This window comes from Nicotiana attenuata, unplaced genomic scaffold, assembly GCF_001879085.1.
Source record: "Nicotiana attenuata strain UT unplaced genomic scaffold, NIATTr2, whole genome shotgun sequence".
NCBI lineage: Eukaryota > Viridiplantae > Streptophyta > Magnoliopsida > Solanales > Solanaceae > Nicotiana > Nicotiana attenuata.
The window spans coordinates 158,254-174,085 of record NW_017670431.1 but is presented as its reverse complement, the minus strand read 5'-3'; the positions used below and the strand labels follow the sequence as shown (position 1 = coordinate 174,085).

General features: G+C 36.1%; 2 protein-coding genes across 2 annotated transcripts in view; one reads left to right on the top strand and one right to left on the bottom strand.

Annotated features, from left to right (window-relative positions):
* Positions 1 to 2,049: 2,049 nt before the first annotated feature.
* On the top strand, positions 2,050 to 3,409 carry LOC109239292. Its single transcript, XM_019405833.1, has one exon. The coding sequence runs from the start codon at positions 2,859 to 2,861 to the stop codon at positions 3,387 to 3,389; it is 531 nt and encodes a 176-aa protein (XP_019261378.1). The 5' UTR covers positions 2,050 to 2,858; the 3' UTR covers positions 3,390 to 3,409.
* A 117-nt stretch (positions 3,410 to 3,526) lies between these two features.
* LOC109239290 (DNA (cytosine-5)-methyltransferase 1-like) overlaps positions 3,527 to 15,832 on the bottom strand; it is a 29,888-nt gene continuing 17,582 nt past the window's right edge. Inside the window, exons 2-7 of the mRNA XM_019405832.1 lie at positions 5,262 to 5,350; positions 5,072 to 5,176; positions 4,956 to 4,999; positions 4,780 to 4,849; positions 4,584 to 4,687; positions 3,527 to 4,170 (exon numbers count right to left, since the gene is read on the bottom strand). Coding sequence (XP_019261377.1) covers positions 3,660 to 4,170; positions 4,584 to 4,687; positions 4,780 to 4,849; positions 4,956 to 4,999; positions 5,072 to 5,176; positions 5,262 to 5,350 — 923 coding nt within the window. The 3' untranslated portion in view covers positions 3,527 to 3,659. The remainder of the gene's footprint in view (positions 4,171 to 4,583; positions 4,688 to 4,779; positions 4,850 to 4,955; positions 5,000 to 5,071; positions 5,177 to 5,261; positions 5,351 to 15,832) is intronic.

The window sequence follows — 15,832 nt, the reverse complement described above, 5'->3', positions numbered from 1 at the left end:
ATGTGATAAACATGTGTTTGTCATCTTTGATTACTTTCTTCTTATTGATTTCTATTCACTTGCAATAGACAATATTGTAGGCCCTGAAGTCTATCTACTTTACTAAAAAAGAAGAAAGAAGAAAACTTTTAGGTCATCACGATAATGATATCATCTTTTACTACATCAGCTCAATTTGTCAGTTTTTTATTGTTAAGGGGCTGACTAGTGACAATTTATTAATCTCTTTCCAAATATAAATCCTTTTAACTTATAGAAGTAAAATAAAAATTCGATTAGTTTAAGTTGTACTTGCCATATATTCAAGGCAGAATGACCTAAATGGCACCTATACTTGTGTCACTTTGTCATGCCGGTCTCTAAACTTAACAATTTGCCAATTGAACACTTATACTCATTCAAACCGTGTATAACAAACGCTTATGATAGGAAGCTGTCAAGACGTGTAATACAATGTCCTACACGTAGGACACCACGTCAAGAAAATTAAACCACTTAGGCTCTGGGTCATTTATTATGGACACATAGAAAAATAAAATGGGAAATGATTATTAACCTCCTCCCCCCACAACCCCCCTCCCCCCTCCCCAAACAATTCTTCATCTGTTCTTCATCTTTCAAGCTTAACCCAGCACCTTTCATGGCTTCTCCCACAATGAGCAATCATACTGTCTCTTTTTTTCTTCCTACAATTCCTATAAAACCCATTACGAAATGCACAAAATCGGATCATGATTTTCCCAAGCATAAAACTCTTCTTGGGAGCTCGAACGCAGATAAACTCACCTCCACCTCAGAATCCGGTGACTGTTGCTTTACTCCCTATCTCCGTCGTTTCTCTTCTTCATCTTCCCTTCCCCCCAGTTTTATTTTCTCTAACTGTTTGTTTGTTTTTTACAGGTCTGGACCCAGCCGAATAAATTAGATCTGGCCGGAAATATAACTTTTCCGGGACCTTCGTTCCACCACAACACTGGCCGGCGACTTCCGCTCTTTCTTGTTATTAGACCCCAAATAAACTTAGGCGAACTACTCTTGGCAAAACATTTGGCTGGAATTTGATTTCGCTTGAATACTTGCTCTTCCTTCTAATTCTGATATTTTTGTATTACTCGAACAGTAGTTCACAAATTTGTTCTTTGTGCAGAGCTGGGGAATGAAAAAAATTTCACTTTGGTTTCACATTTTTTTTAATTTTAGTATTTTCTTTTTTTAATCAAACCCAGTGTATTCACGCGCTTTTAAAAGCGTGCACTACTGAAAAATTGGTCTACGGTAACGGTTGCAAAACCGTTCCCACAGACTACCAAACCGTTGCCATAGGGATATTGGAACGGTTTAAAGACCGTCACATCAGCTGGCGTACCCATAGGCCTACTGGAACGGTTCTTGCAACGGTTTGCCTCGCCGTGACAATAGATACGTCTATTGCAACGGTTTTCCCTTTCTCTGTTGGAACGGTTATTTTTTTCAATTGGAACGGTTTAAAACCGTTACTGTATTGTTTATACAACGGTTTTTAACCGTTACCATATTATTTAAAGCAACACATATGTAAGCTATTGCTACGGTTATGTTGGATATAGCCACGGTTTCTTTAGGCTATCGTAACGGTTATATTTGTATTTGGAACAGTTCATGGGACCTATTGCAACGGCTTACATTGTCTACTGGAACGCCATTCGTGTCCTATTGCAACGGTTCAGGTAGGTCATTGTATCAGTTCAGTTAAAACCAAAATATAGCACCTGTTATAAATAAATATTTATACATATAATAAATTATAATAACACTAAAATTTAAATACATCATAAAATGAAACTATTAATAATACAAAATTATCCATCAAGCAACTAATATCCATAAAGCAAATGTTCTACACCATGAATGCATAAGTTTAGTACATTTCAAGAGAGTAAATAAGTTTCAAAAATGTTGGTAACAAAAGATTCCTAGAACATTCATCTATAACAATACAAAATTCATTTCAAGTAAGGTCTAGTTCTTCATCGTCTTCATCATCCATTTCTTGATCTACTCCACCTACAAAAGAGGATAAGTAAAGTTATTACGAAAATGAACCTTGCGCAGAGAAGTAAATAACTAAATACAAAAGAAGTGAACCAAGTAGTCTCAAAATCTATGTTCATATAAACCACTCTGTGAGGGGAAACCTGCATCATCAACCACAACCCATAAAAGAAATGCAGTCAGATGTAAATTCTTCAACTCATTCCCTCCCAGAGAGCACCATCCCACATCCAAACAATCCCACACACACAACTTCAGAGCATGTATTCATGTTATGCACACATGTAATGGATACACATGGTGGATGCTAAAACAGGAGAAAAATCAAACATTTTCCTAAGTTAAGTGCCGTTGAATCAATTGAATAAACACCACATGTCCACAATTTTAAAACACATCCAAGAAAAAGCAAAATATATATCATATTCAACAAAATGGCCCCAAAAACTGCAGGTACAAGCATTCCAGTTGTAAAGGATCCCACAAAATCGTTATGGTAGATCTTCATTTGCTAGTTAAGCTAGAAAAAGATATCAAATACAAACGAAAATAAATATTAGCTACCATTTAGCTAATGCTTGGAAGCTGACAGTTTATATTTGTTGTAGCATTCTTTCTTTTTCCATCTTTGTTCTTCTGAGAACGGTGGTGTCTAAGTCAAGTTGCACGTTCGCTCCTATACCTCCTTTTGTTTTAAAAAGGAGTACGCCATATCAGTGTAACAAATTTACTCTTTTCTATTGCTTGGTTTCTGGAGGAAGAAAAGAGATTTCGCCAATTACAGAGTAGGGAAGTTAATGTCACTTTTATTTACCCCCTCTTAATTTATGAGATTTCTTGATATATGTGAGACAACAAGAGAGCTGGTGTCACAGTTTAAAGAAAATGTTAAAGATGTTCAGTCCTTACTAAGAAGGAGAAAAGGAGATTTTAGCATCACTAACTACACTTCGTTTAGGAAGAAGATGAAGAAAGATGCCAAAAACTTAGTTACAATTTTAAAGAAAATGGATCATGAGGTGGTTGATGTAATGGAGGTTGATCAACTTGTCTCAGCTGTTATCGGAGTGCTAAGAGAAGTTAGTACAATGGGAATTTCAGTATTCCAAATGGTGTTGGTTTTCTTGTCAGCTCCAGTTTCTAAGCCAATTAACAAATGGTCTTTGGTTTCAAGATTGGTGAACAAGGGAGATCAAGACAATGTAAATGAGATAGAAAGTGCTGATTTTGCATTAAACAGCCTTTTCAAGTGTGGCTCAAGTGAGGTGGAGAAAATCCAGTTTGCGCAGAATAGATTGGAAAATCTGGAAGCTCATTTTGAATGCATTGATTTCAGTACTATAAATCTATCCTATTAGCATAAATCTTAAGGGATTCAATGGATTAAACTTCAAGTTTAACTAGAGACTACATGTACTTAACTGATCCGCACAGCCAAATCAAGTTTAAGTATTAAAGAATACCTTTAGTTCCTAGATGCCATATCGCAAACCAAAGGGATATCTCCTAGTATGTGCCAGGTAAAATGTTTTTGAGAGAACACAAAACTAAAAGCACCGAAATAAGGGAAGCAGCACGCAGACAAAGATTTTAAAGAGTTGCTTATATCAACTCAGCAGTGATTGATGTTATATGCAAAATCCCAAGCAAGGAAGGAGGAGAAGATGAAATAGAAGAAGATGTATAACATTTGGTACGTACTGACCTTGAGTGTTCTTACCAGCAGATGGTCGATTGTTTGGTTGAACAGCAGCTTGTTGTGCAGAAGAAGCATCTACAGGTGAACGTGCACTGAACCTTAACATGTCAGGATCAAGTCGCAAATCTGGGTTCAGACGCTGAAGTCGTGCGATGACGTTCACTGTAATATTTTGTTCCATAGCATCCTTTTGTTCGTTCAACTTTTCATGCATTCTTTGTTGCATCCTCTCTTCCATTTCCTCTATTTTCTGCTTCATCCTCTCATCAGCATCTAATGAAGATCCAAGATTCCCTTTTTGCCCTTTAAGTACACCATGAAAGTTTTCTGGCAGTGACATTAATGGTTTTCCATCAGAAGATCCCTTCATCGCCATGGCCAAAGAATAGCCTAGAGCTCGGGCTACTGGGACAGCAACTGCATTACCTACTTGGATGTACCTAAGTAATATAAAACAGCCAAAAGCATGTCACAGCAAGCAAGGAAAATGATGTTTCAAGTACAAATGAACTAGTTTACTATCTCCATTCATCAGCAGCTTCTTTTGGAGAATAATTTGTAGATTCCAAAGTAAAGGCCGGTATAACCTAAATTTAAGCACCATGGCCTTCATAAAAGCCTCCAGATACCAGCAGCTCATTAATACTATTAGGAAATCTATGGCTCTGGCATGTTTCCGTATTCGTGCATCGGTTTAAGCTCAAGCCAGATAGTATTCCAAGTGAGCATAAAAACATATCAGCTTAGGTGCCAGCGTTATAGGTGATATGGAGCATAGGATGGGATTACTGAAAGAACTATTAAAAAGAACTCAGATCTTTAACCATCCATTACATTAGGGTTAAAGTGATACCTTTCTTTGATTGGCCCTGTCAATTTATAGTAGTCAGGGAAACCATGGAGCCTTGCATTTTCACGAATTGTAAGCACTCTATTCTGTTGTGGATGTATTATGGTCTGGAAAGAATAACAATGGCATCAGGATGAAACAAAACGCAAAATTCTATGGTTTGAGTCTTTGAGATAAGATGGGAAAGTTAAAAAGCTACCTGATTATGGGGTTCAGCTCGCGTCACTACTGTTGGGACAGTTTCATCCCACCACAGACGACCAAATGGCCTGCATGATTTCACACGATGAAAATCAGTACAAATATTATGTAAAAGCAGATACAAATGCAAAGAAAATACCAAATAAGAAAGAAGGAAAAAAGGTGTATCCTTACTTTGTGGAACTACCACCAACAAAGCTCATAGCATAGTCAGGAACCTGTTGATGTTAAGCATCATAAGATCCAGAAAACAAACAACAAATAACTGTATCGCTCGAATCAAATCATACCAAAGGCTTCCCTGAAGGAAGTTTTACTCTCTCCACATCTGGATCCCATTCAACTTTATTATCAGAACGAACACGAACTCCAGGCAAGTCTCTGAAGTTTGCACCCTACAATCATAGGTCAATAATTCAGCACTGTGAGGAGCTCATCACATAAGTACCACAAATGGTCAGACAGAAACAATTTGTATACCTTCCGCTTGGGAAGTTGACAAACACGCTGATAATCATCATCATTCAACTGCAGAGGACGATGATCATATATAACACTTCCCAGCGCCCCTAAGATATAGCAGAATCAAAATTTAAAAGCAGTTAAACCACTGTTTGATGTAATTGAATGACTGGACTGCATTAGCAAAATATTCATTAATGCAGAACCCACTTTCAGCCCAACCTTAATTGGTACATGAAACCTCTCAAATGGAATTGGTGTTTTAACTGACACCCCTTAGGGGACCAAGGGGTTAAACTATGAGGTGTAACACATGCAAAAAAAAAATGGAACAAAACAGATTTACATTAAGCTACAAGCAAAATATGTGGACTCACCATCCCTCCCGAATCATAGGTCATGGCGATAAAAGTGGATTTTGTGCATGGTGTACTTAATGGAGTCAGTTATTGCATAAATGTGCTACTCATGTAGGAAAGAATTCAATTAATAGGAGTATTATTCTTTTATTGAAAATATCCAACAATGGACACAAAAAATAAAACCAATGTACAAGTGCCAAAATTAATTATGTAAACTTATTTTGGGTTCAATATTTAATAAAACATGTCTATTGTAAACTCAATACCTGGATAAAATATTGGAGGATTAGATTGTTATTGACACCAATACAATGATCTGACTCACAAATTAGCAAGCAGATAAACCACACAAACTGCCTACTATTTAGATTGCTCAATCACACATCACATTTATCCATGTATAGCATCATACAACAGATCAATGACTCGTGTTCTCAACATTGTTTAACTAAAAGCATCAACCCTATTAGAGTAGATTAATTGCTCTTTTCCATGAAAAGGCATCTAAAGGAACATTAACCCCTAGCATGCAACTTTGTTATCTCTAAATCCCAGCAAGCAATCTGATCACTAACAGCCAGAGCTTATGCACATATAGTCTGACTAACCAAACGAAACATTACATCAAATAGACAAAACAGGCAGAAAAAGTATACCAACCATTAGGAACAACTTTATGCTTTTAATTCTAGAGAACACACACACACACACACATACCATGGACAAACTTAGACCCCCAAAACTGAGTTGCTTGAATTAACACACAGACACACCATAGACAAACAATGCAATATTTTTTTTTGATAACCGTGGTGTCCAAGCCAACTTGTGCACACCTCGACTAATTCCACGGGATATCTGCTACCTCCCACCATCACAGGTAGCGCGTAACTATGTCCACCAAGGGTTAGATAGATGGAAGAAATCATCTAGTATTTTTGCTTCCGGTGGGATTTGAGCAAACAATGCAATATTACATTACATCAAATAGAACAAAACATGCAGAAATTGGATATCAACCACTACCAACAACATAAAGATTTCAACTTTACACATTTCAAGTCATTAACAAACACACACACCAAACAAAATTAGAAGCCCTAAATGAATTACTTGAATTCTTGGGTTCCCGTTCTTTAGGTTTCCAAAAATCTTCAAATTTCATGTTTTTTTGGGCGAATGAGAAGAAAAGAGAAGGAGTGAAGAATACCTAGATTTCTCGCGATTGAAATATTTTCTTCACCTGTAATCCCTGTTCTTCAGATCCTTCGAGCGAAACAAATGGAGTTTGGGACTTTGGGAGTTTTGGGTTACCAGTCGAGATTTGGGTATTTTTGGTTAACAAATGGATTTGGGGATTTGTTAATTTAGGAGATGGGTTTAAGAGTTTGCTGGGTTGCTCGATTCCAGCTTTGGATTTAATCAAGGAAATCCATTGAGGTAAACATAAAGCAAATAAAAACGAAACCCAACAACAATGAGATTATTTGGGATTTTTCTTTAAGAATTTGCTGGTGATTTGCCAAAGAAGGTGATTTGGGTCTTTAAGAGTTTGCTGGTGATTTGCCAAAGAAGGTGATTTGGGAGTTACTCATGAGATCGAGCATTGGAAGTGTCGATAATACGTGAGGAATTTTAATTTAGTTTTTATATTTACCAAAATAAAATAAATAAGAAATAAAATGAAAAAGGGTTATATTGGCGGGTTTAGCAAAATTTTGGGGGGAAAACGAGGTGGGAACAAAATACCCGTTCCCATATTAGAAAACTTTCTAGAATCGTTACTACAAATAGGCCTATTGGGACGGTTCATACAACCGTTCCTATAAAAAAGACCTATGGTAACGGTTAAGTGTCAACTGGAACGGTTTCGTATCTAAAGTGTGCTGATTTTATCCAAATTCTATTGTAACGGTTGTAACCGTTACCGTATCTACTCTATTGCCACGGTTTAGTAACCGTTGCCAAAAAAATCGTTCCAATAGGTCTATTTTCTGGTAGTGGTGTGACCACGCACTTCATCTGACTCAGCAAAATAAATGACACATACGCTTGGTCAACGGTCAGAATAGTTTAAAATATAAGTTTTGATCAAGTAGAAATGTCTGGATGAAAACAAATGAAGTAGAGGGACCGGCATGACAAAGTGGCACAAGTATAGGTGTCATTTAGACCATTTTGCCTATATTTAATTATGCACAAGGTTTTAATAACTTATTTATTTCTCCCTAATATTCCTGATAGTATGGCTGGTTTACTGACTAATACTGATCATATATCACATCGTTTACATATGCATCGTTCAAGTCATAAATGAAATTATTGATGGCTCTAAATTATCAAAAAGTATTTAATTTTTTATAGTCTCCAGAATCTGCACGACTAAGTGTAGTTGTTTGAAAAGAAAGAGAAAATGGACCTTTTTGCACTACTAACTATTCATTTTTTCTTTTGTGATTTATACTTTTTTGTGGTTTTGTTTTGTGATTTGCCTCGTAGCCACTGAGGTGTTCCTACAAAATTATAAGATGCTATCTTCGCCATACAATAAAAATACCACCTAACACTTATGTCAGCGAATATAAGCGTTAGCCATCTTCCTTTTTTTTTTTTGGATAAATATTTTACTTTGTTCTGGAGACAAAAGCAAAAAGACATAAAAACCAGAGTCTAATTAATGTCAAGGAGGTGCAATTCCCATTTTGCCACGGTACAAATAATAATGGAAATAAAGGGATTTGGCGAGAAGTACAGAAAGATATATGCATCAGAGGTGCAAAGTGCAAGAAGTCACCTATATTACATGGTCTTTCTTAGGGGCATACAAAGGAAACCCACAAACCGCATCAATCGGATAATTCGAATCAAACCGGGAAAAAAATCCGACTATGGCTTGGTTTGATTTGGTTTGGTGTTGGAAAAAAAAAACCCAACCATAATTGGTTTGATTTGGTTTTAACTAAAGAAAGTCAAACCGAAACCAAACCAACCCGATATTACATATATAGAAATTTTAAATATATTTAATATATAAATATACTTATTGTGATGTAATTTATAAATATTTCTTAAGTTTTTTCATATTTTTATCTTTTAAGGTATTATTGCAAGGTTGGACTTAGAACTTTTGAATGTTCCAATAAGTTTTATAGCCATTAATATTAATAAATTAAATAATGCTAGCAAAAGCCCAAACCAAAATTAAATCAATATTGATGCTAACAAAAGACATTCAATTCAATACTACGACTGAGAATGTATTGAATATCTATTTTTTGCTTTGCAATAATTTAGATAAAAATGCATAACCTATTTTTTATTTTTCTTTAGCGTTTAGTCATGTAATTAATACTCCCTTATTAGCTACTTATTTTAACATGACTTAGTACTTTTAGATTATGTTTATTTTATTATGGCTTTTTAATTAGCAATATTTATATTATATAATTTTATTGTCTTTATTGTTGAATATTTTAGAAAAATGCCACGACACATCTCATATTTTGTATTATTTTCTTGGAAAATACTTTATATATTTGTATCTTACTAGGATTAAAGAAATATTTTGAGCACAAGTTATGTGTTTTGTTCTATGAAGATTTTACCGGAAAAAACCCGAAAAAACCCGAAAACCCGAAAAAGCCCTGAAAAAGCCGAGTTTTATTGGTTTGGTTTGGTATTTAGATTTAATAACCCGACACAATTGGTTTGATTTGGTAATTATAAAATCCGAACCAACCCTATGTACACCCCTAGTCTTTCTTAATTTTTTCTTAAAATTGTAAAAGTTAGTAATAGTTTGATGCCATATTATTTAAACTAAGGGGTCGTTGGTTGGACAGAAGTTATCCCAGGATTAATTATCCAAGGATTAGTTATCCCGGAATTAGTTATTTCACCTTCCATGAGGATAAAAAAATACTACAATCCTGAGATTATTTATACCGCAATTTTCTCCCAACCAAATATGAGATAAATGATGGATTATTATATGCAGCGGAAGCAATCCCAGTATCAAAATCACATGTAATCTAGACAACTAGTGTATGCGGGGTTTCACGGGTTACCTCTTGAAGCGTGAACAAAAACTCATTTATCACGTGAGCCTTCAATTCCATAGCAACTTAATGAATTCTCCACCACCCGCACGATCACGATCTCCGAACGTTCCACGCTCTTCTACTGTGTTACCTAAATAATACCCGAAAATAGTAATTTCGTGTGGGCAAATTTTCTAGGAAAAAGGGCTGAAAATTTCTGCCACTATGACTACTACCTCTAGGTGGAAAACCTCATGTATTTGTAGCACAAGTTTTAAGGGTTAAAACCCTTTTCCAAAACCTGTTAGGTTTTCCTTTCCACCAGAAAAAGGATTCCTTTATTTCCTATTATTTAGGCACAGCAGGGATCATGGAATTTAATTAACAAGGCTCCAATTATGGAATTAATTTCTAATTTTTGAAATTAATATCCACCACAATTAATTACGAATTATTCCACTAAAAATTCGTAATTGCGCTCCTTATTCAATTTCAAAATTCATCCATTAAATCTTATTTAACTCCCCATGTTAAGATTCAGATAGTAATCAATTAAATTAAATTACTGACGATTTAATTTATTGATTATTTCCTTTAGACTTTCGCATAACTTATTTCATGTGTCGGATACAAAATCTACCGGCCGGGTTTACACATGAAAACTTATAAGCTTTCACAAAGGTGTATCATCAATCTCTAAACCGAGACATGGATTCCATCAACTAACTATTACTTCGCCAATGTACATTATTATTATCCAATTTACCAGGCATATTGACCCACGAAAGAATCTCGCCTTTTAATAAATCAAAACAATAGTAATATACACAGCTAATAATAATTATATCAAGATTAAGAGTATAAGTACATTTAATGGCTAGAGAGTTTATTCTATTAAGTTAGTATAAAATACTTATCTCTACTTGGTCCGTTCAATACATACAAAATGTACTAGCACAAGAAGTTAGAATTAAACCATTCCCATAATCAAGATAAATTATATTTAATCTTGTGCTGCAATCATTCCTGATGGTTTGTCCAATTCCATCATTAGATTGTGAACTCAAACTTTATGCTTATAAGAACCGATGATTTAATCTTCCGTGTATAAGCTAAACTCTATACATTATATCATCTATTAATATATGATCTATTAAAACTTTATTAAAATTGAATGAACAATATTATCATAATAAATACTATATCTAAACCAAATCCATGGTTAATAGTATATATCCCAACAATCTCCCACTTAGACTTTTAACCATGACAATTGTCAGAATATACTATATCTAAACGCATGGTTAATAGTATATGCCCCAACAATCTCCCACTTAGACTCATAACCATGCATCTACAACTTTCTCAGGCATTCTTTTACATGACTATTAAACATCTTCACCAAATAAGGTTTTGTTAAAGAATCATGCCAAGTTATTTCTGATGCAATATTTGTCCAGTAGTGCTTTGTCGTAACCATCTAGTTTGGTATTAAAACTCTTCAAGGATCATGTTACTGAAACTATCCCAAGAGTGTACACCGAACTATGATTTTCTTTAGCATTCTCCCACTACGACGAAGTACTACTAATATTACCTTCATTACCTTACGACATTGAAATATTAGTGACTTCTTACTGTAGTGTTCACTGTTCAAACATCACTCCCATTCGATAAAGGCATACTATGTCTAGTAACGTTCTCCCACTACTCAAACGCAATGGAACGTCAATTCCGACTTGTGGGTTTTGATGTTCTTGAACGTCAATTTGCCTTATTTTCTTTAGGACAATGAAATAAAACTCCATTCGTTTTCTTGGATATTCAATAAACATGCACCTATCCATTCTTAGTTCCAACTTACATATCCGCTTTCCCTTTCAGCACGTATGCAGGACAATCCTATATCTGAACATGCCACGGACTGAGCTTACATTCAGTCCACTGTTCTATAGATGTCCCATGTACTAACTTAGAAAGAACTAAATTTAGAATGTAATTTGCAGTTTCTAGGAAATATTCCAAAAACAAATAAGGCAATCTGAATAACACGTCATTAATCTATCCATGTCCAAAAGAGACTTATTTCTTCTTTCTACCACACCACTCTATTATGGTGTTTACGGTGTAGTCAATTGATATGTAATCCCTTATTCTGATAAGTAACAAAAGAACTCTTTAGAGAGGTGCTCGCTACTACAATCAAATTGCAGTAACTTAATATATTTCCTTGGTGCTTCTCCATTTTAAGTCTTAAAAATCTTGAATTACATAATTCATTAAGACTTACTGTCACGACCCAAAGGGTCATCACCTGCTTTTAATTAAATTCTATGACTCTGAGGCCTTAAAAACCTCATCTAGAGTCGCCTCGATTTGCGTGCACAGTCCGAGCGCGTAGCCGGAAAGCTTAAATATGAAATTCTGTGAAAAATGCTAAGTTTTGATGTTAAAATGAATAAATTTGACCTTGGTCAACGTTTTGGGCAACCGGACCCGGATCCGTGATTTGACGGTCCCGGAGGGTCCGTAAGAAAATATGGGACTTGGGCGTATGCCCGGAGTCGAATTCCGAGGTCTCAAGCCCGAGAAATGAATTTTTTTGTAAAATTATTTTCTGAAATTGTTTAAGGAAATTTGAAATGAAAATTGATTAGAACGTGGTTGTAACGGGCTCGTATTTTGGTTCCGGCACCCGGTACAAGTCTTATATATGGTTTAAGTCATTCCAGTGAAATTTGGTGAAAAACGGACGTCGTTTGACGTGATTCGGACCTAAATTGGAAAATTTGATGTTTTAAGAAGTTTGAAAGAATTCGTGGATTTTGAGGTTTAATTCGATGTTTATGATGTTATTTTGGCGATTTGATCGCACAAATAAGTCCGTAGGATGTTCTTGAGGTTGTGTGTACATTTGGTTTGGAGCCCGAGGGCTCGGGTGAGTTTTGGATAGGCCACGGGTGCATTTTTGGACTTTCAAAAATAGCTGTTGTGTTCTGATCTGCAGGCTTCGCATTTGCGAAGCCAGTCTCGCAAATGCGAGCTCGCAAATGCGATGCCCGCCTAAATCCTCTGCAATCGCAAATGCGATCTCTTCTTCACAAATGCGAAGTCGCAAATGCGACTATTGTTTCACAAATGCGAAAGTTTGGGATTTCTGAAGGGTTCGCAAATGCGAACCCTGTTTCGCAATTCCCACATCTGCAGAGGTCGGGGTTCGCAATTGCGAACCCCTATTTGCATTTCCCATATCAGAGACCTGCAATTTTACACTTAAACGATTTTGAACCCTATTTTTCATATTTTCTCAAACCCAAACACACTTAGGCGATTTTCGAGAACAAGTCTTCTTCCAAATCAATTGTAAGTTAGTTTTTACTCATTTCTTTCAATCATTAACATCTTTTATCATGATTTCAACCTAAAATCAAAGATTTTCATGGGGGAAATTGGGTGTTTTGGGTAGAACCTAGGTTTTTCAAAAATTTGAGATTTGGACCTCAATTTGAGGTCCGATTTCAAAACAAATTATATATTTGTGTTCGTGGGGGAATGGGTAATCGGGTTTTGGTTCGAACCTCGGGTTTTGACCACGTGGGCCCGGGGGAGATTTTTGACCTTTTGGGTAAAACTTTAGAAAACTCATTTTCATGCATTGAGGTTGATTCATTTAGCTCTTATTGATGTAATTAAGTAATTTGTGATTAGATACGAGCGAATTGGCGGTGGAATCAAGGGGTATAGCTATAATTGAGACTTGAGTTATGTTCAAGGCATCGAGGTAAGTGTTTGGTCTAACCTTAGCTTGAGGGATTAGGAGTTGAGTCCTATTTGCTATGTGATAATTGTTGAGTACGACGTATAGGCATGGTGACGAGTATCTATACGTTAGTATCAAGTATGACCGTGAGTCTTATATTGTGATTTTCATGATTTCGTTGTATTCTTCATGCTTTGGTGATGATTTCTAGTTGTTGTGAAAAATTTGAGGAAGGAATTGAGACCTTTGAACATTTTAGAGCATTGGCTCGAGTTATACTATGAATTGTGAAAGTATATGAGATGATTGAACCCTTTGGAGCATTGGCTCAAGTGGTAAAGTGAGTTATAAAGTACAAGTGAAAGATAGAGAAAGATTATTGAAATGTTCCCTTGCCGGGATTTAATTATTTAATTGTTGTTCTCTTGTCGGGATTTAATTATTTACTTGTTGCTCCCTTGCCGGATTTAATTGTTAAATTGTTGTTCCCTTGCCGGGATTCCTATATGTTCTTGTTTATTTCCCTTGTCCTTGTTTGTGATTGTTGTTTGGGTGAGGAGGAGTGTTAAAGCAGCGAAGGGTGATGATGTCGTGCATTGTTTGCTATTGTGAGGAAAGAGTGTAAAGCACGAAGGGTGATGCCGTGCCGCACGATGTACCACTCCGTGCCAATTCTATTGATTATGAGGAAAGAGAGTAAAAGCACGAAGGGTGATGCCGTGCTACAGTTTTATTATTCTAGTTGCTTTGGTGAGGAAAGAGAGTAAAAGCACGAAGGGTGATGCCGTGCCGTTTTCATTATATTATTGCTTGGTGAGGACGAGAGTAAAAGCACGAAGGGTGATAACCGTGCACGTTTCATTATATTATTGCTTGGTGAGGACGAGAGTAAAAGCACGAAGGGTGATGCCGTGCACTCGTCTTTGATTTTCCTGATTCTTGCTGATAATTGAGTTATGTTGTCCTTTGCTTTTAATTTACTGATTTTCTTGTTGTTATCTGTTCAAGTGCATTAATTGTCTTATTCCACTATTACTGCGATTCTTTATGTTGACATTTTCCTTTATTGTGTTACTTGTTATTATTGGCTCGAGGTATCCTTACGCAATATTATACCTTAGATTTATGCTATAATTGCTGCATGTTTATGTGACTTAATTACTACTTGACATTTAGCATACTAAATATTAAATTGCCTATTTGCTCCTTAAAGTCCATAATTAATTGCTACTTGTCATTACTTGTTTTCCTCAGCGAGTTATAATTATTGTGTACTTGTTGTCTTATGAATTCGTATTAATTGTTGCGTTTGTTGGAGTAAATTTCATTTGGAAGAACTGTTGATTTAATGAAATGGGAGCGGGTGGTACGCCTACCACGAGATTTAATGAAATGGGAGCGGGTGGTACGCCTACCACGAGATTTAATTATTGAGAAATGGGATCGGGTTGCATGCCTGCAACGAGATATGTCTGACAGTGAAACCCGCTTTTATTTCCCTTATCCGTGCTAGAGTTAAATTATTGATGTTCTTTATTATTTTCTTGAAATTCTGTATTATCTGCTATCCCCGAAGCATGTTCCCCTCCCATTTAAAATGTTTGTTCTTGTTATTTTCCCTTTGTAGATATATATATTTAACTGTACAGGTTTAGGTGGTAGTCCTGTCTAGCCTCGTCACTACTTCGCCAAGGTTAGGCTAGGCACTTACCAGCACATGGGGTCGGTTGTGCTGATACTACACTCTGTGCTCTTTTGCACAGACCCAGGTCCCGGACAACAGCAGTAGCTCGGGAGCCAGCCTTCAATCCACCGAGACTCCGAGGTAGCCTTGCACGCGTCCGCAAGCCCGGCGTCTCCTCTATCTTATATTTCATTCTGTTATCTCATGTTTTCGAGACAACCAGTGTTATATTTCTTTCAAACGATTGTATTTAGTACTCTTAGTAGTCTGTGGATGATGTGACACCAGTTCTTGGGTAGAGGCACATGTTGAAGTCCGCATTATTGTTCAGCTTATTTAATTTAAGTCTTCCGCTTTAATTTCATATTCTCCTGTCATTTAAATATTTAACACTTGTTGTTATGATAGATAAAAGGATTTAAAATGAAATAGGTAGGAGTTTATGATTTGTGGCTTGCCTAGCTTCTACGAGTAGGTGCCATCACGACCCCCGAGGGTGGGAAAATTCTGGTCGTGACACTTACGGTGCATCAAATAAATATATTAATATTTTGAGTAATCATTTATGAACGTCACAAAAATACTCAAAACTATCTATCACCGGTTTGTTCATTTAACCATACAAATCAGAAGGAATTCAGTCTAGCTTATCACTAGCTTTATTTCCTTTTGAAGGGAAACAACCTTTAGTCAAATTTCCGTCCAAACAGGATCTACAAGTTGGTAGTGCCTCTACTTTTAAT

Coding starts and splice junctions, on each gene's coding strand:
- LOC109239292 (XM_019405833.1), top strand. CDS start 2,859: ATGAGATTTCTTGATATATGTGAGACAACAAGAGAGCTGGTGTCACAG.